Source organism: Siphateles boraxobius, unplaced genomic scaffold, assembly GCF_051911475.1.
Source record: "Siphateles boraxobius isolate OS27281-9 unplaced genomic scaffold, OSU_SipBor_1 66, whole genome shotgun sequence".
NCBI classification, from domain to species: Eukaryota; Metazoa; Chordata; class Actinopteri; order Cypriniformes; family Leuciscidae; genus Siphateles; species Siphateles boraxobius.
This window is the reverse complement of record NW_027509193.1, coordinates 11,568,021-11,589,782: the sequence shown is the minus strand read 5'-3', so window position 1 is coordinate 11,589,782 and position 21,762 is coordinate 11,568,021. Positions and strand designations below refer to the sequence as shown.

General features: G+C 38.8%; 1 protein-coding gene across 2 annotated transcripts in view; it reads right to left on the bottom strand.

Moving 5' to 3' along the window:
* Window positions 1-523: 523 nt before the first annotated feature.
* The window catches only part of taok2a (TAO kinase 2a), a 43,730-nt gene continuing 22,491 nt past the window's right edge, over window positions 524-21,762 (bottom strand). The window contains exons 2-20 of one of the 2 annotated variants that reach the window (XM_077212197.1): window positions 19,976-20,116; window positions 19,816-19,887; window positions 19,596-19,697; window positions 19,475-19,520; window positions 19,141-19,237; window positions 18,845-18,958; window positions 16,847-16,938; window positions 16,360-16,453; window positions 15,488-15,569; window positions 14,252-14,419; window positions 13,899-14,105; window positions 13,694-13,822; window positions 13,356-13,592; window positions 12,596-12,724; window positions 10,909-11,112; window positions 10,537-10,776; window positions 6,823-7,044; window positions 5,264-5,446; window positions 524-4,556 (exon numbers count right to left, since the gene is read on the bottom strand). In XM_077212197.1, the coding sequence (XP_077068312.1) occupies window positions 3,672-4,556; window positions 5,264-5,446; window positions 6,823-7,044; window positions 10,537-10,776; window positions 10,909-11,112; window positions 12,596-12,724; window positions 13,356-13,592; window positions 13,694-13,822; window positions 13,899-14,105; window positions 14,252-14,419; window positions 15,488-15,569; window positions 16,360-16,453; window positions 16,847-16,938; window positions 18,845-18,958; window positions 19,141-19,237; window positions 19,475-19,520; window positions 19,596-19,697; window positions 19,816-19,887; window positions 19,976-20,107 (3,435 nt within the window). In that variant the 5' untranslated portion in view covers window positions 20,108-20,116 and the 3' untranslated portion in view covers window positions 524-3,671. The remainder of the gene's footprint in view (window positions 4,557-5,263; window positions 5,447-6,822; window positions 7,045-10,536; window positions 10,777-10,908; window positions 11,113-12,595; window positions 12,725-13,355; window positions 13,593-13,693; window positions 13,823-13,898; window positions 14,106-14,251; window positions 14,420-15,487; window positions 15,570-16,359; window positions 16,454-16,846; window positions 16,939-18,844; window positions 18,959-19,140; window positions 19,238-19,474; window positions 19,521-19,595; window positions 19,698-19,815; window positions 19,888-19,975; window positions 20,117-21,762) is intronic. The other variant, XM_077212198.1, reaches the window with a different exon arrangement.

Below are 21,762 nucleotides of genomic sequence, written 5' to 3'. Positions count from 1 at the left end.
GGGGCACTTGTTAATATATACAACTTAATAAAATAATAACGACTTAAGTAATGTTAATCACAAAACAATCTCCCTGCAAAAAAAGGAGCAACAATAAATACGACAAAAATAAAAAAAAGAACATTCTTACAATGTTAGGAAGAACATCTTCAAACTCTTAAGCCACACGTTGACATTCTCAGGTTGGAAATTCTTGTACCAACTGTATCTGTTGTTTAGCCGTTTTAACAGCAATGCCATTTAAACAAGAACAAAGCAGAAAAAAATGATTATTTAAAACAGTATTTTTACCGACTAGGACTAAAAATAGCTCTACACCAGAACAAACATGTGTCTTTTTTGTAAGCAACCAATAATTTCCACTCAGTTTGGCCTCTGTCTCTATGGAAACTGTCTTTCCTCTACCTTCAACATCACCAGGGTGTCTCTGCATGGCAGACGCACTTTCATCATTCAGAAAACAGGCAAGTAGTACTGAAAACAAAGTGTGCATTAGTCCAGACAGATCACACAGGAAAGGTAATTTTGTTTGTATCCTTTTTAATGACTTGTTAATCATTTTCTGTACAAGTTCTATAACCCATGTGTTAAAGAGTTCTCCTGTAATCATTTCACCTGAATGTAATTTGGCCTTTTTTCTGAGCTCCCTGAACAATCATCCTCTCCATCAGCCTTTCAAACATCACAATTTTTCAATACATTTCAGCGCAGACTACACACAGTTTCCCACACATCTGCAACAGCAATTGTCTTTGCACCCTTATAGCTCCAGTCCTTTAAACACTGCAGGATGATGAAAGTAATTTCATATATTTACCTCAAGTTTCTACCACCAGATACTGAAACACCCCCTAAAAGAGGATACACTAATAAGAATCCAGCGTGTGTTGCTGTAAACACATTATATGATAGCCCAGAGTTACAGATGGGCTGAGGATTTTTTTCTCCTCTTCTGTCCATAGATGTTAGTAACCACGCAAGAAAGGACATAAGGAAATGCGGTGGTGGGCGGGGAGGCGATGTGAAGTGAACACTGAAAACGGTTGGCCAGGCACAGGGAAGTGAGGTACTGCACGTCTCCTTGGTTCAGGAGAAAGAGGGAGAGTCCGAGTGAACGCTGGTGTATAAAGAGAGCTGGCAGTGTGGGAGCACAAAAGATTTCAGGTTTTTAAAACTAAAATAACAACATAACTGGCAAAATCTAGCTTCATCTTTCACCATGTTCTTAAGGGTATGCTGGAAATTTTGGTTGTCAATGTAAACAGCTTTTGTTGCCTTGTGTCCATTTTATACATACAAATGTTGTAAGCAAAAACGAAAGTAATGCATTCCAGAAAATAAGATGGAGGCTGCTGGATCAAGGGGGGAGGGGGGGACGGGGTGAGACACTTTACAGTTGTCTAGAAATGTTCTATACAGCTAAAATCTCTTAAAATGTTCTGTACAAGTTCAATACTGGCTCTAAAATACTACTCCTGACAACGCACTGCACAAAAGACTCCTACCCTGAGATGTAACAAGGAATGCTGGGATAGGTAGTCCCTTTTAATTTTTTTATCTAAAACAAGACTCAAAATTCTCACTGTGACACTGCCAACATTTCCCACCTAGTGGTAAGCATTTATAAAAAAACAAAACAAAACAGTCTTTAAAAAAAAGAGAAAAAGAAAAATTAGTGTACAACACAAATATTGCAGCGGCAGTAGTAGGTGTAATAATAATGACAGTATCTATTTTTTATGTCCCACTTTCCAATTCACATAGTAAAATTATTATTACCCTAAATAAGAGTTAGTGCTTGTATATACACACGTTGTATAAGTACAATATAGATCAAAAGTGTTGAACAGAAAACAATCTGATGACTTTCCCCGTCAACCCTTCGTCAGATGTATTATACACATACATATATACTTAAAGTCATATAAACGTCTGTTGCGTATGTTTGTATACAAATGGTCTCTGTACATCACTCATGCACAGAAACCTGTAACCCAACTCTCCTATGGACATGTACATCATATTTACACAGTGTGCATTTATAGTCAAGGAGATTGCTTACTCATCTAGCCAGGTTCAATCTCTTTTTAAAAGTAATCTTATCACACCTATGCTAAAAACAGACACTGAAGGACAGCCCAGTTTAAACCTAAACCAAACAACTTAAATGGCAGCTTGCCCTTATAAGGACAGTGGGTGGAGTTGCTTTAGGTCAGTTGAGCCTCTAGATGGCAGTATGACATGTGGCATTGTTTAAAAAATAAACAAAAGAATACAGAATATGAAAATCATTTCAAAATAAAAAAAAAACTGCCTCCCGTCCTTGACTCAAATACAAATGTACAGTTTAAAACCCATCACTGATTGATGTTCTTTTAGTATTGTATTAGTAATATCTACATAATTACACAAAAATCAGTTCAATCACCCTTTTAGTTCCTCAGTTTACACCTATTCTTCCTTCCACAAGTTTCTGGACATGCTACAGCACCTTCTATTGCATCCGACTCGCTCGCTAACAGTAAAATTGAAAAGGACTCATCCTCTGGCTCAAACTCAAGAGATGCTCAATGAATAATTCTGCCATTATTCACTCACCCTCATGTTGTTTATTTTGTTATTTATCTGCAAAACACAGAGATATTAGAAAGAGCTTAAAGATGAAAATTCTGTCACGTCAAACCTGACTTACTTTCTGCAGCAAAACAAGAATGTTTAAAGAACGTTCTCAAAATATCTTCTATTATGTTCCACAGAAGAAAGTCATATGGGTTTGGGGCGACATGCAGGAGAGTAAATGACGACAGATCTTTCATTTTTGGGGTAAACTTGCCCTTTAAAGCAGCTCTTTTCCAAATAACGCAGGTTCATAGCTCTTACAAAGCGAACTACATTTGGTTCTGACGCATGAAAATCCAAGCGGTTTTTGGATGCATGAATGTACTATTAATTTTCAGACCCAAATTTTGATCTGCTCAAACAAAGCATTCAAATGGCTTCAGAAAGTCCAAAGAACTCTTGTTGCATAGAAAAGTGCTGCTTAAAAGATCCTCCAAAAACTCTCCTTTTGTGTTCTATGAAAGAAATAACAGTATGTAGGGTTTGCAACAACATGAGAGAGAATAAATAATGATAGATTTTTCATTTTTGGCAAACTACTCTTTTTAAAAATGAAACCCTTGAATTGCACTAAATGAATTCAGCTTAACATGAACCAGGATTAAGCATAAAATAATATCTGTAAAAAGTTCAAATCTTAAACCTTTAGACGTGCAAGAAAATACCTGGACATGAAAGAGCAGAATTTAATGGGTCTGTCTCACCGTTTAAAATAAAATAAAACTAAAATGGACCAGTTAAGTATGAGCCCAATCTACAGCATTGGCACCACTTGTGTACTTTTCATCCTTTCCCTCCCACACACTCAACAGTAGAGCTTTCTTCTCCTGTAACAGTACATCTCATCTTTTCTGTTCCCGTTCTAAACCCTGAGCCCTCCCGGATTCCCTATCCCTCGGAAACCCTGAGATCTATCTTCTTGTAAGTAAAGGTCTGACCATCTAAATACGGTTTCTCCTCCTCGCCTCCGTTTAACTCCTAAATGAGCTCCCTCAAGGGCTTTTCTCCCCTGCTAAAGCCCACAAAATGTTCTGAACTTCCTGCCTGACTTTCTACGAGTAGGAGAGGTGGGATCCGTTGGAGATGTGTGAAGTCACTGATGTACTCCGACTCAAACCTCCGTCTCCGCCCGACCCACCGGCACCTCCGCCCGAGGCGGTTCTCCGAAGGGGTCCTGGACTGTTTCTCAGAGCCATCAGGCTGGGGCCCCTCACAGCCAGGCTCTCGCCCCTTCCACCATAGCCACTCTGAGAGGAGGAAGAGGAGGAGGAGGACTGGGGAGAAGATGTGGAAAGTGAGATGGGTGGAGGAGGAGGAGGTGGAGGGAGGAGAGCAAGGGATTGGGAAGAGCCATGGGAAGAAATGTGATGCGAGTGGCCATGAGAGGAGGATGAAGATGAGTGGTGACCACCTCCCCCCCCACCACCTCCCCACTCCCTCTCTCGGTTGTCGCGGTACAGGTGTGGCGTACTCTGGTGGTGGTAATGCTGCGGTATGTAGCGGAGGTGATGATGCGAGGACGACGACGATGCAGACGAGGCAGAGGAACGAGAGCTCGGAAAGCCACGGGCACCCATTCCCTCTAAATCCCTCTCTCGATCTCTCTCACGGCTGGAGATTTGCTCCGCTCGGCTGAACCCGGCTGTACTGTTCTGACTTCGCCAGGAGGGCGGTGCCGCTGAGTTTTGGACACCATGGCTCCACTGACTGCCTGAACGAGGCACAGGACGGGACGGCCAGCCCCCAGGGCCGGAGGAAGGAGGGTTGGGGTAGCCCTGATTGTAAGCCTCAGCAGGGATTCCACTCAATGCCATGTTACTGAAGCCCAGACGCATGCTCTCCGAGTCAAAGGACTCAATTTCTCGAGCTTGGTGCTCGAGCAGAGCCCGGATTCGCTCAGAACGCTCGTTCTGCAAAGACAACATCTCCTCCTCGATCTGAAAACAAAACAAAAGGGTGACAGAAAGAGAACAAATTAGAAGACACATTGCATGTCTTTTGATGCTCATTATAGTATCAGTGTCAGCTTACTGAAATTAATTGTGAGTTGAGTTTCCGGTGTCTTTGTACTATTTGAAACAGGAGTTGTTGCCTATGTAAAGCATTTCAAATCAGTCACTTACAAGGTCAATTTTCAATTAAGATTCTGCTTTAGATGTCAATATGATACAAATGTTTTTGCAATAAGTCTAATTACTTACTCTATTTTAATGTTTTAAAATGTAATTTATTCCTGTGATGGTAAAGCTGAATTTTCAGCATCATTACTCCAGTCTTCAGTGTCGGATGATCCTTTAGAAAACAGTCTAATAGGCTGACTTAGTGCTCAAGAAATCTGTCTTATCAATATTGAAAAGGGTTGTGCTGCCTGATATTTTTTTTACAGAACAGCATAAAACAGCATTTATTTGAAATAGGATTTTTTTTATTACATTATAAATGTCTTTATAACATCTTTACTGTCACTTTTGATCAATTTCATGCATCCTTTCTGAAAGTATTAATTTCTTTAAAAAATCTTTAACAAAATCTAACAGTTCCCTAACTTTTGAAAAGGTAGTGTAAATATTACAGCAGCTCGTTAAGTTTTAGAACAGAGCCAACACAAAATATTCATCACTAATATTCACTCAATTTCTCTCACCCTCTGCTCAAGAAGAGCTCTCCGTATAGACACCCTCTGCTCCAGGTCTTTGGCCTCTCTCTCGTGTTGTGTGTCTGTGTGCATCTTTATTTTGCTCTGATAGGCATTTAGCAGCTCCAATTCCTGCTGCAGCTGCATGCGCAGTGCTCGGTACTCGTCCTCTTGAGTCTCATCCAATCGCAACTGGTGGGAAAACAAAAAGGTGGGATATCAGTAGAGAAGCAGCCAGAAAAGAGATTTAGGTCTGACTTGGCGGTTTCAGGATCTGTTGATTAGCCATAAGTAGGCAAACCTCCCAAAACCAGTCAAAAATATTCCCCCATTTCACCTTGAAGAAATACTGAATTTATTTAAGGACTAGGGCTGTCGCGGTGAAGGAATTTCCCTTGCGGTAATTTTGAGTGGCTCAATAGCGCGATATGCGGTTTTACCGCCATTTATTTATTCATATTTATTTGGTGCTATATAAATACGTGTTATGATGTGGTCAGCATACACAAAAACAATGTAACCAATGTAACCGAAACTAAACAGCGTCTCTGCGCATTGAAAGACTGTCACTCAGCGCGCAGTTGTTATGCCAACGGACTGTCTTTGAGTGAGTCATTAAACCGTTCATTCAACAAAAAAGTTCAAAAAAGCTGATTCCTTAAATGATAGATGTAATGAAACAAGGTGTTAATTATTTTTTAACTTTGAGCTCCACTTTTCAAGGCTCAGCTGGCCAGCAATGCTTCACTTTTGGGCAAAGCTGAAGCAATGCTTCACTTAAGAGTCAATGGTATTGATTCAATGCGTGACTCGCTGCTTTCCCCCCACGGCTTCCTCGCGCTGTGTAATGCTGACCAGCGCTGACGCCATTCATGGTAAATACCCTTACACGTTAAAAGGATGATAGCCTACAACAAATATTTCGCTTTCCTTGGAAACGGCAACCTTTTCACGAATATACATGACTTCACTTCAAAGACAGACGCAGGTAATCGCACGCGCTCAGTCGAACACATTCGCTGTCTGTTTAGGCTTAAGTCCTAATCCACGAATCCTCTGTACAAATCACCATGATAAACAGTCTTGTTATCCTTATTAACTTATTTAACATTCAATACACATGGTACGGACTACGAAGGGTGGCCTTATGAAAAAAGAAAACGCGGTTCGCGGTTGCTGCGGTTACTTGCATTCCTCTGCGGTTGGCCTGTCAGTAGCGCGGTACTGTAATATTGCGGTTATCGCGACAGCCCTATTAAGGACCACAGATTTTTCTTTTAATTTTTACATTATTGTAATTCATTTTTTTGTTTGTTTATTAATAGCATTTGTTAACTGCCTTTATTTATGCAGATAAAAAAAAACATAAGTATCCCACGGAGTATAAAAAATTATTATTTTTTTGATTTTGGGGTGGAACGTGATTTGGACATGTTCTTGTCTAGTTTTGTTGATATTGACCCATGCATGTAAATGTATGCATACATTATTCTGTAACTGTACATCAGTCTAAGAGTATACGCAAGTAAAAAAAAACAAACAAAGCATTAAAAATGGTCTCTCCTTGCCTTACTCACAGCCTGTGTGGACAGCATGTCTCTGATGGAATGGTCGTACTGTTCGGCCAAGATGGCCAGTTTCCGGGTTTGCTCCTCTTTGAGTCTCTTCAGTACGGTTTTATGCTCTGATTTGGGAGTGGTCTCCAGCAGGTGGTTCCGCAGGGCTTTGTATTGCCGTGTCTGAATTTTACAGGTGTCTTGGAACTGACGTTTGATCTGGAGCTCTTTCGTCTGAGAGAACAAAAAACAAGAAACATATTTGAGCACTCAAGTCGACATTCAAAAAAACTTCACCTTCGGATAATTTGTTTACTAGATTTTGTCTTCAAACCGGGAAAACGAAGAAACCATTCATTGATCACATATTTAACCTTTCTCTTGAACATGAATAAACCAATTTTGTCATTTTTTCATATTTTTATGTTTTCATCACACTGTTCTAATTCACCAAATGGAAACACAATAAAATCAAAATGGATAAACCACTTGAATATTGGATCTCTACATGGCAGGCAATGAAACAACTTTCCACTAATTGGTCAACTAAACTTCAAACCGCGGCGTCATCAGTTCTTTATCAGTTTTACGCAACAGAATAATAGTCACTGCTGCTACAGTTTAGGGGATTCTTAAATGTAAGGGGCAGAGCCTAGACAAGGCTTTCTTCTGTGTTGCCATAAATTCACCAATGCGTGCAGTGAAATTAGTTCATCTCATAAATATTAATTTACTTTGCATCTGCACCCGCAGCCCTAGCCTACATATTTGGTACACTGCCTGTTTTATTTAGCTGAACTACTATAAAAACAGTGGCAAAGCTGCACAATGCACTGGACAGCGCAGAGCAAATGCATTTAGGCTACATTGATGTGAAGTGCAGACCAGCATCGATTCAAGTGAACACTTTGAACTATAAAGCCAGAAATGAAGAGTATTTTTACATTTATTGCCATCGCGGTCAGAAATTAACTTTCCCTATAAGGGAAAATATTTGCCCTTCAAATTAATTTTCATTGGTATTTTTATCAAGGATTTGTTTCTAACATTATTAAATATGTATGTAATCTTCAATGTTAAATTGAGTCAATTAAATTAGAATCATATGACACTGTAGACTGTCAGCAATCAAATCTGTATCAACAAGTAGGGCTGGAACAGTATGGATTTTTTTTTACGCAGTTGAAAAGCAAGAAATTCCTGCGGTATAGTGGTAAACCGCTTTAATGAGAAATAAATAAAAAGTTTGAAATGTCTAACTTTAAACAAAAATAAACAGACTACTCTCTGCTTATGCAATCCATATGAAATGTGCATTTCGTAGAGAAGACTTTACTCTGTGTTTTGTCCTACAATAAATCTTTAAAAATCAGCTGTTGTATTGAGGATTTTATAGCTGTTTGTGTTGAGTTTATTATTTCAATGCTGTTTTACAAGCATCCCCTGAGGATTTAAGAGACCTGGGCCCGTATTTATAAAGTTTCTGAGAATTACTCACAAGAACACTGCTAAGAATTGACTTAAGAGTAAAAAAAATTCTGCCCTTAAAAGTTAGTTTTAAGCATCTCAGTTGTAATTTGAGTGAAGTGTGCGACTAAATCTTAAGTGTCAAGTTTTAGAGATAATTCACAAGAGTCTTCAGAACAGGCTAGTCCTAGTCACCCGGACATGACAGTGCGTAGAGTTAAATAGCCTATAATGTGAATGGCTTATTTATTTGGGCTTTCTCTCTTTTTGAAAAATATAAAGTGCAATAGGCATTAATTAGTAGGCTAAATAGCAGCATGTTGAAAATTTGTGCCAAATTACGTTTATATTACAAAGATAAAATTGTACAGTAGCCTAGTCATGTAAGGTCGGGTTTGCCGATGTGCGTTGTATTTAGGCTATTTATTAATTTTTGTCCCTGTGCGCCGATCGGAATTCTGGGTATACAACAAAGCCATTAGGCTATACTAGGGACTTTAGCCTTTAAATATCTTAGATCTCCTTTCTAGAACAGCCAAGAGCTTTTTCAGCAGATGGCGGGCGGGTGCGGTTTTAAAAATTGGTCAAAAAATGTTGGTGCTGATGGATGGCGGACAGATGATGAGTTTTGTGATGCAGTTGCGGATGAAATAATAGCCCATCCTCGCATCTCTAATATGAATGGAATGTTATAATGTGTCACGTCACATTGCGCTCCCCAACTCGCAAAAGGTCGGATTAACTCCATCTTTTGATGAGAAGTTTTGTTTAGAAAACCCTGAATCCATGTAAGACACAATGTCATTAGACATAATCCATGTCATTAGAATCAATGAATCCATGTCATTAGACACGTGCACATGTGCAGGCCAATGTTTTTTTGCGGTGATGACGGTGACAGGCTCAGACCCGCGGTAGGCGTCACGTGACCGTGGAATTGCGGTAACCGTCCCAGCCCTATCAACAAGTCATCTTTGCATTGAAGTGGCAAAGAAGCTCTATCTCAAGTTGCTTTTAGATGCATTTACAGTTTAATGCTGGGGCAGGAAATGCATTTACACAGCAATTGCATAATGTAATGAGAATAATGTCAGAAGGCAGATTTATTTAGGAATAAAAATCAAGTGGCTGTCTGTACAAGTCTATATATTGAATCACTCACTGAACAGATTTGTTCAAAGAGTTTCTTTGGAAGTTACATCAATTAATACTTAGTATTAATTTATTAAACTCAGTGTATTGCCTAAAACAAAAGTTATGACTGCTGTATTGACACAAAAAAATATACTGGTCATACTTCACTATAATCTAAATGCATTTGCTCCGTGCTGTCCAGTGCATTGTGCAGCTTTGTCTAACAGATTTTAAGAGTTGCCCAGCTAAATAAAACAGACAGTGTGCTGAATAAGTAGACTAATGGGTAATGTGGGAGCAGATGAGAGGTGTATATATATACAAAATAAACGCCTATAATAGCACCTAAAATTTCTCTGGCACGCATAGTTAGCCATAGTGAACCTATGTCTACACACAAGAAAGCCCTGGTCAATTCACTGGTTGTTTGATGAGAAAGAGTTGAAATGTAAACACTAAGAATCCATACAACTTCAGCAGCGGATGACTATTATTCTGTTGTGAGGAACTGATAAACAACTGATGACGGCACAGTTTGATGTTCATTTGACCAATCAATGGAAAGGTGCGTTTCATTTCCGCCCATGTAGAGAATATTCTGTACATGGATTAATATTCAAGCTGTTTATCCATTTTGGATTTATAATGTTTCCATTTGTTAACTTTGAACGAAATACAATGAAAACAAAAATCAAAATATAAAAGGGGAAAAAAGATTACTTTATGTTCATGAGAAAGGTCAAATGTGTGATAAATAAACAGCTTATTTGTTTTTCCATTTTGACGACAAAAACAAAATATGCAAAGGTACATGCACCCTGGTGTGTTTTTAATTCAATGGAATGTTTCATCAGGCCATGGCCAGTTAGACAGTTGGGTTTAACAGAAGTACTTTGTGGAATCTCATCCGCAAGCTGCCAAAATTAGTATTTTCTTAACAGAAGTCAATTGGTGTACAACAGAGTTATGTGGCATTAAGAACTGAATTCAGAATGCCCTTTAAATTAAAATTCAATTCAATTTGAATTTATGTAACAAATATGATGCACTATTATTCTCATCATTTGAAGAAAGTAAAGAAAGTTTGGGACAAAAACACCAAGCATGTAAAAAAGTTATCCCCACCTTTAAGCTTTTAGGTTGCTGGCGGACCTCCACAGCGTGTTTCTGACGGAGTTCCTGCTCACGCCGCTTATTATACTCCATCTGATTGGCCAGTTCGCTCTGGTGCTGCGTTCGGATCAGGTCGGCCCGAGTACGCTGAACCAGTGCTAGCTGCCTGAACTCCAGCTCCTGAGTGGACTCATGATGTCTCAACAACATTGCGCACTCCAGATCCTTCTGGGTTTGACGCTTATTCAAGTCCTACAGGGACAAATACAAACAAAAAAGGAAGGATTATGCATAGAAAGAGGTTAATAAATAAAAGGGCAAAAAAAGTGATTTAGAACACAAAAAAGAAAGGGAAAAGCACACAGTAACTCATGTACGCCTCACCTCTCTAAGCAGGTCCTGCTCCAGATTGTGTCTCGCAAGCAACATTTTCCTTTTATACTGTCTGCACTGCAGCTCGTAATACTGCCGTTGTCGCCGTAATAAAGATGCCTCTTCTTCAGCCTGGATCTGCTGCATACACTCCTTCTGCCTCACCAGCCATTCCTGCTTCTCTCGCTTCGGTGTGGACTGGTTCTCATTCAGCTCCTGTTGCCATGGGGAAGGATTTTAGGGTGGTAAAAGAAAGTGTTATGTGTGTGGAAGTATTTGTAATACGCGTGCGATTTGGGGAGAATGATACTACACATTTGGCGTGTTATGTGTTGTGTACTTGCTCTTTTCTTTCTCTCTCCCTTTCGCAGGCTGCTTTTTGGGATTCACTCTTTTCCCTGATCTAGAATTGTGATATTTTAGTGCAGTGGTTCCCAAACTTTTTAGAGAGGCGTATACCCTGAGTCATTTAACATGAGTGAATCAGAGTCATTCATTCATTAATTCAGTAACAAAGCAAGTGGCTGTATTTATGAATGGGTAATTGAGTCATTGACTCTCACGAACGATTCGTTCACTAAACACTGCTGTGTGTTGAGGTTCTGCTGTGGCTTTTGTTGATCACTTAATGTTACCCCTTTGTTTGTTGAAATGTCACGTTTGCAATTCTGTGGATGTTTGGGAAAAACATAAAAATTAAAAACTAGAACACAGGATGTTTTTGTAACGAAGAGTTTGAGCTTTAAATCAATCTCTATGCACAGTCTGTCTATTCGTTCAGCTAGTATCCCCACTTTTACAAAGGAGGCCTACTTTGTCAAGAATGGCAGTATTGAAGCACGAACAGACAGCATCCTGCATTTTGACCGCAAAAGATGAGGTAATTTGATTACATGCCATGCATTTATTACTCCATTTTGCCTGTTAGAAATACATGCTTGGTTTTAATGTTATTGTGGGGTGGGGTAGAATTAAATGAACGGCAAAACATATTTTGTTTGCGTACCGTCACCTCACCTACAGCTTGGGGAACGCGTACCCCAGTTTTCTCGTGTAAACATGAACAACCGAAGGCAGTCTTTTCCCTCAATTTTGTGAATGAGTTGCGTAACTGTAAGAGAGTGTGTGAACGCTGAGCGTGTTCTTCTCTTATGTTACTTTTATTATTTTATTTTTTATTATTGTTACTTAATTTGTGTAAATTGTTTGGATTTGGAATACGTAGGGAATTTTGCTTTATGTTAGACAGGGAGCAAGGTAAGGGGCCGTTCATACAGAATGTCTTTCCATTCCAATGCGCTACTTTTCCATTATTTTTCTATGTAAACAACTAGAGGGACGAGCATGACCGTTGCTCTCACCTCTTTTGCAGCATCTAACGCATAGCACAGCGTTATAAAAACGTGGCGCTCAAGTTAAAATCAGTTAAACTATTAAAAAACGCTTATTTTTCTCGACTTGTCTTTTTTCGTTCCACTGACCTGCGTCAATTTTGTTACTTCTCTGGAACAGGGGATTGAAGCGTCCATCTGTTTTTTCCCCCCATTATATTTATCAATATTATTTCTTTTAATTTACAATAATTGTTACATCCTCTCATACCCCTAGACAAGTTGATGAATATTGTGCAAATCAAGTACAGTTACTCTGAATTCATAAACATGAAGCTCTGCGAAGAGTGGGTTCTTTGAGTGTGTACCTCCTTTAGCTGCTCCTTGCGTTGCCTGTACTGCCGCTTCTGGGAATCCAGCAGGCCGTTGAGTTCCTTCTTCTGCTGGTTCAAAATGTGCTGCTGAAATTTCTTCTCTTCCGTCTGCGCAGCTTTAATCTGAAAAAACAAACCCCCAAAAAAAAGATAAATATGTATAAGCAACACTAATAATACACATGAATACATACACAAATGTTCAAAAGTTTGGGGTCAGTATGATTAAAAAAAAAAATGAAATACTTTAAAATGATCAAAAGGGACAGTGAAGACAATGTCACAAAAATTCAAAGAATCCTGAAAAAAAATCAATCACTGTTTCCACCAAAATATGACAAAATAAATGTTACTTGAACAAAAACAGCATATTAGAATAATTTCCGAAAGATCATTATGTGACAATGAAGACTGAAGTAACGGCTTTTGAAAATACAGCTTTGCCATTACAGAAAGAAAAAATATTTAAATAGAAAAGATAATAATAAATACATTTTAACTGTCACAATACTATTTTTTTAATGTATTTTTGATCAAATAAATTGGTCTTCTTTAATAAAAAAACTAAAAAACTTTAGAACTGTTGTATACATTTCCTTTTTTTTTTTTACTTAAAAGTACTTTTAATCAACTCTGTTCCCTTTCTTATAGTGAAATTTAAATCCGAGATTATATTATTAAATTATACAAAAGTCCCATTCTTGCACATCACAAGACTAATATCATCATTATCATTTTTCTTAAAACCCCTCACCTCTTTTTCCAGGATGGCCTGATGTTTCTTACTCAGCTTGTCTGCTTCGCTTCCAAAGTTGTTTCTCTGGGTCTCCAGCTCTTTGTCCAGCCTGAGCTGATGTTCATCCATCTCAGACTTGAGTTTGTTCTCCAGAGCCAGCAGCTGTTTCTGGTGCTGCCTCCTCATGCGCTTGTACCCGGACATCTGCTCCCTCAGAGCTGAGCCCTGCTCATGCTCCTGAATCTGACGGGTCACCTGGAAAGAAAGGGAGCGAGAAGGTTGTCAATCCCAACTTCAGATTTTCAGCTAAAAAACAAAGAAAAATACTTTAAGCTGCAGGTCAGTCAGATGCTCACCAGTGAGGCTGTGCGGATGGTGGCAAAATGGTCTCGGTTTCTGTGCACCCTCCTCCGAGCGGCCGACGACGGCTGCTGCTGCGACTCCATCTCTGGCTGATAAGGATCGTCGTAAATATTATCACGCATCTGATGAACAAAAACAAATTAGTTGAGAAAAGGACGATTTTTGAAGATTGTGTGTTCTCCGGCTTTGATTGCGTACAGTGGGGCGGTGTATAATAGAGCTGTTAGAGGTAACAGTCTGTTCTCCCTCCTGCATCATGGCCATCTCAGCACTGTCGTCCGAGCCATCGGCCAGGCTGTTGACTGAGGAACTCTGGGAGCTGGCGCTGATGGACATGGAGGGCACAGACTGAGAGCTCTCCATACTGTTCACCGTGCCTGTCTGCAGGAGATACTGCTCTGCATCCTACACACATACAAAAGAAAACATGTCATGATCTTTTCCTATTTTCTGTAGTGTAGAACAATATAACAAAAGAGCAGAAAATGGGCTGAAGTAGATAGAAGGATCAAAGAAAAGAAAGACAAAGGTTGACAAGCCTTTGGATGTACCTCTTCTTCCTCTCCTCCTTCCTGTGTGGGGCCATTGAGGGTTTCCTGAAACAGGATCTTTTTCATCTTCCTGTACTGCAGGTTGTCCAGCTCTCGCACAGCGTCTTTGGTGCGCGTGATCAGATCCATTACTACAGAATGAGGGCGCTCTCGACATAGGAAATGGTGCTGCGGAGGGAACACGTGGTGTGAATCACAGAGCTTCATGACCCAATCTCAGCGTGGATGAGCTTGAGTTACGCGGAATAACCAGTTACATTTGTCATACGAATAATTGCCATTAATGATTTAATTGCCCATTTTGTCACCTGCAGTATAAGGTTAATAATACATATACTGTACTACAGCTTAAAATGTGATTAATTAGGAATCCAGTGTGAGCTATTAATAGCACTGGAAGTGTTTAAAGGGATAGTTCACCCAAAAATGAAAATTAGCCCATGATTTACTCACCCTAAAGCCATCCTATGTGTATATGACATTCTTCTTTCAGACAAATACAATCGGAGTTATATAAAAAAATGTCCTGGCTCTTCCAAGCTTTATTATTGCAGTGAATGGCCGTTTCCGTTTTGAAGTCCATCAAAGTACATCCATTCATGATTAAAGTGCTCCACGCGGCTCTGGGGGTTAATAAAGGCCTTCTGAAGTGAAGTGATGTGTGTGTAAGAAAAATATCCATATTTAAAAATGTATCGACTAAAATAACTAGGGCTGAAAAATTAATCACAATTTCCATGTAATCGCACTTAAACCGATTTGGCTTATAGTGATATTGTAATGGCAACGGCTGCAATTATTTTTTATGCGCAGCTTGTTATTGATGTACGGCTCTGTAAGAGTTGCTCCATCTGAAAGCACTGTGAGTTTGAGTCACTTATAAAGTGCATTTGAAAAAGCCGCAGTGCACTGACAAGCTGCGCAGAAAATAATCGCAGCCTTTGCCAAATCGCGTGCGGTTTCATTGCAATTAATTGTGCAGGCCTAAAAAATAACTAGCTTCTGACAGATGGCCATACACACTGATTTACGGCAAAAGAGTAACCCTTGACGCACAACGTAATGACGAATGCGGAAGTGCAGAGGATAGAGCAAAACAAAACACCAGTCACGAATTAGAAGTCTAAAATGAATTTTTTTTTTTAAAGAAATGTCGGAGGAGTTTGACGAGAGGGGGAGAGAACATGTGAATGAAAGCGTGAATGAAGAGTCAGAGAGTGTGTGTTCAAGTCTCACATTGAGCAGCACATCTGAGGTAGGCCTGTCCTGAGGGATCTTTTGAAGACAAGAGTCCACAAAGTTACGGAAGTAGTCCGACCTGCATTTAAAACAGGGAGAGAAAAAAAGTAAAGTTAACCACACACACATACACAGAAAACATTTTAATTGACCAATGAAGACAATGGACACTGGCCATTTCAAAAATCTTTGTGGAAGACTTCCAGTAAGCAACTTCCACTTAACTGAGTTCAACAAAAGTAATTGATTATGCTGCTTTATTTTTCACTAAGAAATTTTCAGTAGAAATCAAAAACATCATATAGGTTTACTTGACTGAAACTGACAGTGCCTAAAAAAAAGAGTGCCTTTCTGTATTATCTACGAGAGAGAGAGAGAGAGAGAGAGAAGAGAGAGAGAGAGAGAGAGAGAGAGAGAGAGAGAGAGAGAGAGAGAGAGAGAGAGAGAGAGAGAGAGAGAGAGAGAGAGAGAGAGAGAGAGAGAGAGAGAGAGATATTCATCTAGACATAACACATTATCTTCCCATTTCTTCTCAGAATCAGAGAACATTCCCTCTTTCCTAACAGGTACATAATCCATAGACACATTGATAATAAATGATTTATTATTTCATTACTTAATAAATTACTATATATCGATTTATATTATGCTGCTGTTGTTGTGTAACACTACTAAATTCTAGTATTATACTTTGAGTTATTTACCTAACAGCTAATAAAATATCAGTTCACCCACACAATGAAAAACTAATAAATTGATTGCAAATGCAAGAGAAAAATGCAAAACCAAACAGAGATGGAAAGCAAAACTAAACAGTTAAATAAGACAATGAAGGAACAGGAGGAAAAAAAGCAGAACAAAGTTCTCACCAGTGGTTTGACCCCAGGACAGGGCTTTCGTTTTGCGCAATGTGGTATAAGGCACTCATAGCATTCATATTGAACAAGGGCGGCTTCCTTTCAGCTAGATAAAGAGACAAACAGAAATTTAAAACCAGTGCAAGCACACACACAAAAAAGATAATCAAGTCAGAATAAAAGGATGAGACCAGAATCAGTGCTACAATGAAATAAACAGAAACTAAGAAGTATGAGTGAATAAATGAAAAGGCTAGGAGTTTAAAGGAGACGTACAGGGTGGGTGAGAACAAGAGAAAGAGGAGTAGAAGTTAGCTGACAACCCAAAGCAGCTTAGACACTAAAACCCAAATCCCTTTCCCAAGCAAAAGACGGCGACAAAACACAGACTCGCAAGCACAGAAACACGCTGGCCTAAATAAACCCTTAATACTCGATGGCCCGAAGTTTCAGGTCAGTGGGAGGTAGAAAGTCACGGATGAGTTACAACATCACAAACCTAGTTCGATGCAGGTGATGCCGAGAGACCAGACGTCCACTTTCCCGTCGTACTGCCCCTCGTCCATGGCTAGGATCACTTCTGGGGCCATCCTAAACACGAGAGGGGACGGATCATGGTAAACAACACTACTTTTTTTTGCTCCCTTGATAGAAATAAAAGCACAATCTACTGCACAGAGACAACATAATATTTACAATGCAGGTTCTTCTCAGTTCACATAGACCATTTATGGACCGATATTATGGCCGACATAGTGAATGTGAATTTTAATATCCTTTTTATTTGGCAATTATGTTTTCTAAAGGTTATTAGACTTGTTTTGCAATCCCTGTCATGACTTGAAAATATCGTTGGAATCACTTTCAGAATTATTATTTTTTTCTCCAGCTGATGAGTGATTAAACTTTGACAGCCGATCAGAATCCAACCCACCTAAAACAAGTTTAACGATTTAAAAAGAGGCAGACAACGTAACTGTGTCCACTGGTGTGTAAACGCTAATATAGTTATCGCTCTAGTCTGTAATAGTTTAAGATTCTTTGATGAATTAAACATTTACAAAAAACACCATTCATTTGGAATATATTTTTTGTAAAAGTTTTTGCTTCTAAGCTTGTGTCCTTTGCTGAAAAAAAAAGAAAAGGAGTCTCTTTAAAAAAAATTAAAAACATTACTCTCATGCTCATTTATTAAAAGAACCTGTCTATGATTATGTCAACTTTAGGTTCATAAAACAGCCCCTTTAAATGGCAGAATATGTAAGATTTTTGGATTAAAATATCCAAAAAACACAAACAAAAGGGTTATACATTTTGTTGCCTTGTGTACTTACATTACCCAAATGTTTCCAAAAATGCTTAAATCCAGAGAAATCCACAATTTTAACCAGTGCAACAGCCCATCATTACATCGCCTGTCAATGACTTCATATCCGCTTTACCCGCGATTTCCAGTTTGAATTCCGTAGAAACCATGAAAACATCAAAGATGCTTTATTATATTATGCGTTTCATTAGACAGGTGATCAAACTGTTTGAATACCTTTATCGACAGAAACTAATAATTGTTATATAGCTCAACACGGTTAGTCTTATTGTTTAAACTCTCGTTTTCTTGATTTACTGTGAGTAACATGTTTGTACCTTAGAGACAACACTATTTTGTCAAGTGGCTAACATAGCATAATGAGAAAAGGCTTTATTTGTAGTAAAAGTAATACAGCATTTTCTCCACCATACAATATATTTGAAAAAGAAATGCATGCCATTTAGCAATTTAGAGACATTCAGCTTTATTTATGATATTCTAATATCGATCTGTCTTGCTGCAATGTGAAACAATTAGAGTAATAACAACTTTCAACACACTCAAATGTATTTTTAGTATAATTGTTTTGAGCAATTAAAACAGCGTTACCCCACAGTTTTAATTCGACAAATAAAGTGACTTATATGAGTAGTAATTTCATTTCATTAGAATGAAATAAAATAATGTGATTTCTAAATGACCAAGCGTAACTGAATGTCAAGTTCAGGGAAAGAGGCGGAGGACATTAAATGTAACTTTAATCATAAAATGAACACACAACAAAACAAAAGAAGCGGCGGTGGCCGACTGTGGCATTTAAGCATAATAAAAGCTCCGGAGCTCCTGCATGGGACTCGAGACAGGTGTGTTGCGCAGGGAACTGTCTCTCATTAGCATTCACTCCACCGGCCTCGTTCCGCTCCCACGGCTCTCGGCCTCATCCAGCTCAGTAACTTTGATAAAACTTTAATACATTAGCTCATCCATGAAAATGATTTCTCCCTGAGTCCCATTGGATTGTTTTCCATCGGCTGTGGAGGTGAAGACGTCAACTCACGAGATTCCACACTCATTCACGGTGTCATCAAGCTACGCCATTGTTGTTGTTTTGAACAAGAGACCTCTAGCGGCGAAACTTACATACTGTGCCTTTAACCAAATAATCAATTTTATTTATTTACAACTCACCAGTAAGGTGTACCCACAAAAGAGTTGGCGGGAGAAACGATTGAGGCAGAGCCAAAATCTCCAAGCTTCACCTGACCGGGCTCAGTTAGCAGAATATTACCTGCCTTCACATCTCTGGAAAAAGAAAAGAAAAGAAATGAGGATCTGTGCATCTTTCAGCGCTGAAAAATAAATATATATTGACAATGGAGTAAAAAACATAGATGGCACTACAAACGAACAGCCAAATAAAAATCTCAAAGCGAGCAGGTGTAAAAATAAGAACAGAAATTCAAGGAAAGGGTCAGCGGTCTCACCTGTGTATCATGTTATGAGAGTGAAGGTAGGCGAGGCCCTGAAGTGCACCGTGGGTAATAGCAGCTATTTCCACCTCCTGCAGAGGCTTTTTATGCACTGTTGGATAAAAAGAAAACTTCACTACTTCACTGTGGGAAAATATCACAATCCAGTAGTCTGATGATTACAATATTTACACCTGCATGTTTCCCTATGAACTGATGATGGTACAAATACAGCACAGCGAAAACAAATGGACACCTCTAATGTCAGACAGGATAACTGAGGGAGTGCACAACAGCTTTATTTGGTAAGAAGGGAGGATGTGAGGAAGGGTACACATGAACTACTCACCCTCTAAAAGATCAGAGGCTGATCCTAGACAGTATTCCATCACCAGCTAACAGGAGAGACAGACAACATTAGCACACGTCAGACAAACATGTCGCTTTCACGCATATGCACATGCACTTACCCATGCTGTGTGCTCTCTGAGGTAGCACCCTTTGTATTCGATTGTATTGGGGTGTCTGAGCTTCTGCAAGAACTTCACCTCCTTTATGATGTCCTGCCATTTCTGTGGGCCAAGAGAGAAAACACGCCAAACAGTAGCAAAAATGTGGTTAGTTTTTGCGAATGAGTTTGAACTGTCTGATTCAAAACTGTTGAGATACAAGTTGTATTTTGATTCTGACCTCATTGGACTGCTTGCCACTGAACGACATCTTCTTGATGGCCACAACTTCATTGGAACGCACATCATGAGCCTGAAAGAAAAAATACGGCCATATAGAGAGCCTTATGACACACAAGTACAAGCACATCCATTGCTAAATATTGGCATGGGTTGCTCACAAAGTACACAGCTCCAAAGCTGCCATGACCGATTTCCCGCAGATCAGTGAAGAGCTTCTCAGGATCATCTCTGTAGAAGAGCTCAGACACCTCTGAGTCCTTCAGGGTCCCAGTACGCACACTGGCAGGCATGACTGGCTCCTGAGCCAGAGAAAAATAAAAAGAGAGAACTTTTAACTATGCATGAATACTAAATAAGCAATCCTGTTGTATTTTGTTCATCTGCAACATCAGAAAAACAAGGAATTAAATCAAGGAACTTCTCAACAGGCGTTCTATTCAAAGAGACATCAGTCTGAACTTCTATTTTAATCAGGGCTTAAAAAAAAGTGTGTTGTTTGACATATTTTTTGAGACAATGCAAGACACAGACAAACACATGGCTATCTTCATATTTCTAGTTTTGACTTCTAAGGTTTTAAAAATTTAGCTAGCAATTTAGCTATTGCAGTGAAAGTCCAAAAATTCAATACTGCTCAAAACCATTTTTTATTCATGATTAATATTGCATTGCTTTACAAAAAAGCATGTAATGTGTGCTGGTCAACAACTAGTCTAAAATTTAAAAAAAAAAAAAACTAGAAAACCGTAAAAAACAAAAAGATGTGTACATTTAAGATAGGCTACTTAATTTATTATTCCAATATCCAAACATGATACTAAATCACACAGAAAAAAGGACACGCATTAGCTGAATAAACGTTAGCCAATACAAACATATTTATAGAAAATAGTTGACATTGAATAGACAGGAGTCCTGTCACATGACCAATAATAGAAAAACGAATCACTTATTCTAAAAAGAATATCAAGTATAAGTTTAGATGAATCCGAAATATGGGGCTGTGTTAACAGTAAAACGTCTGTCTTTTAACGAATTTTAAAAACACGGATGGATAATACAAAATGCTTTCTGACATTTTGACAGAAAAAACAACCTAAACAAAATTTAAACTTAGCCCGTCAATTTACAATTATCTTCTCTCTCTCTGTGCGCGCGGTCTGTGTTTGTGAGAGAGCTCGCGCAGATGGCACTCACGCAGTTGTTGAGCCACTCGTGATCGACTAGTTATACCGCAAATTAGTTAAAATATCCCGTAAAATATCCCGTAATCTATCTAGAGCGAGCATGCATGCGAGACAGATATCGTGCTTCAAACCGCGCGCACGGCAGAGAAGTAACCTAGCTAGAGACCTTGCGTGTGCATTTATATATAATGAGAATGTAATATGTAATGTATTACATTTAAAAGTATATTAAATTAGAAGACAACAGTAATAATTCATATAAAAATAGAAGACAATTGTAATAAATTATTACAATATTACTGTTTTTACCAAATTAGGAGCAAATGGCATTTAAAAAAAAGTGAAAGTAGTTTTAAAAAATTTAACCAAATGCCACTCTAAACTTGTAAACTCCTCTCATCTCTTCTCTGGCTTGGCTTATATGCCACAATCTGGGATCTGCAGCACACTATAAAAGACTCAGTAAAGTCTGTGACCCAGTTAGAAGTTGTGACTCTGTGCAGCGCATTAATAAAGAAGATGCTGTAATCTGCCCTGGTTGGATGGAGTTTCAAAATCAGATGTTTCGTTCCTTCCTTTTTTCCATCTTCTTCATGCTAATGATACAATACTGTTTGTTAAAACTTTTTGAATTGCCAACTATTGTGAAGAAAAACCGACAATCACATTCACATCCAAACACATAAATCCATAATGTAGCCTACACACTCTGATGTCTTCCTTGATCTGCGTAAAGCTTTTGATACTGTCAATCACCA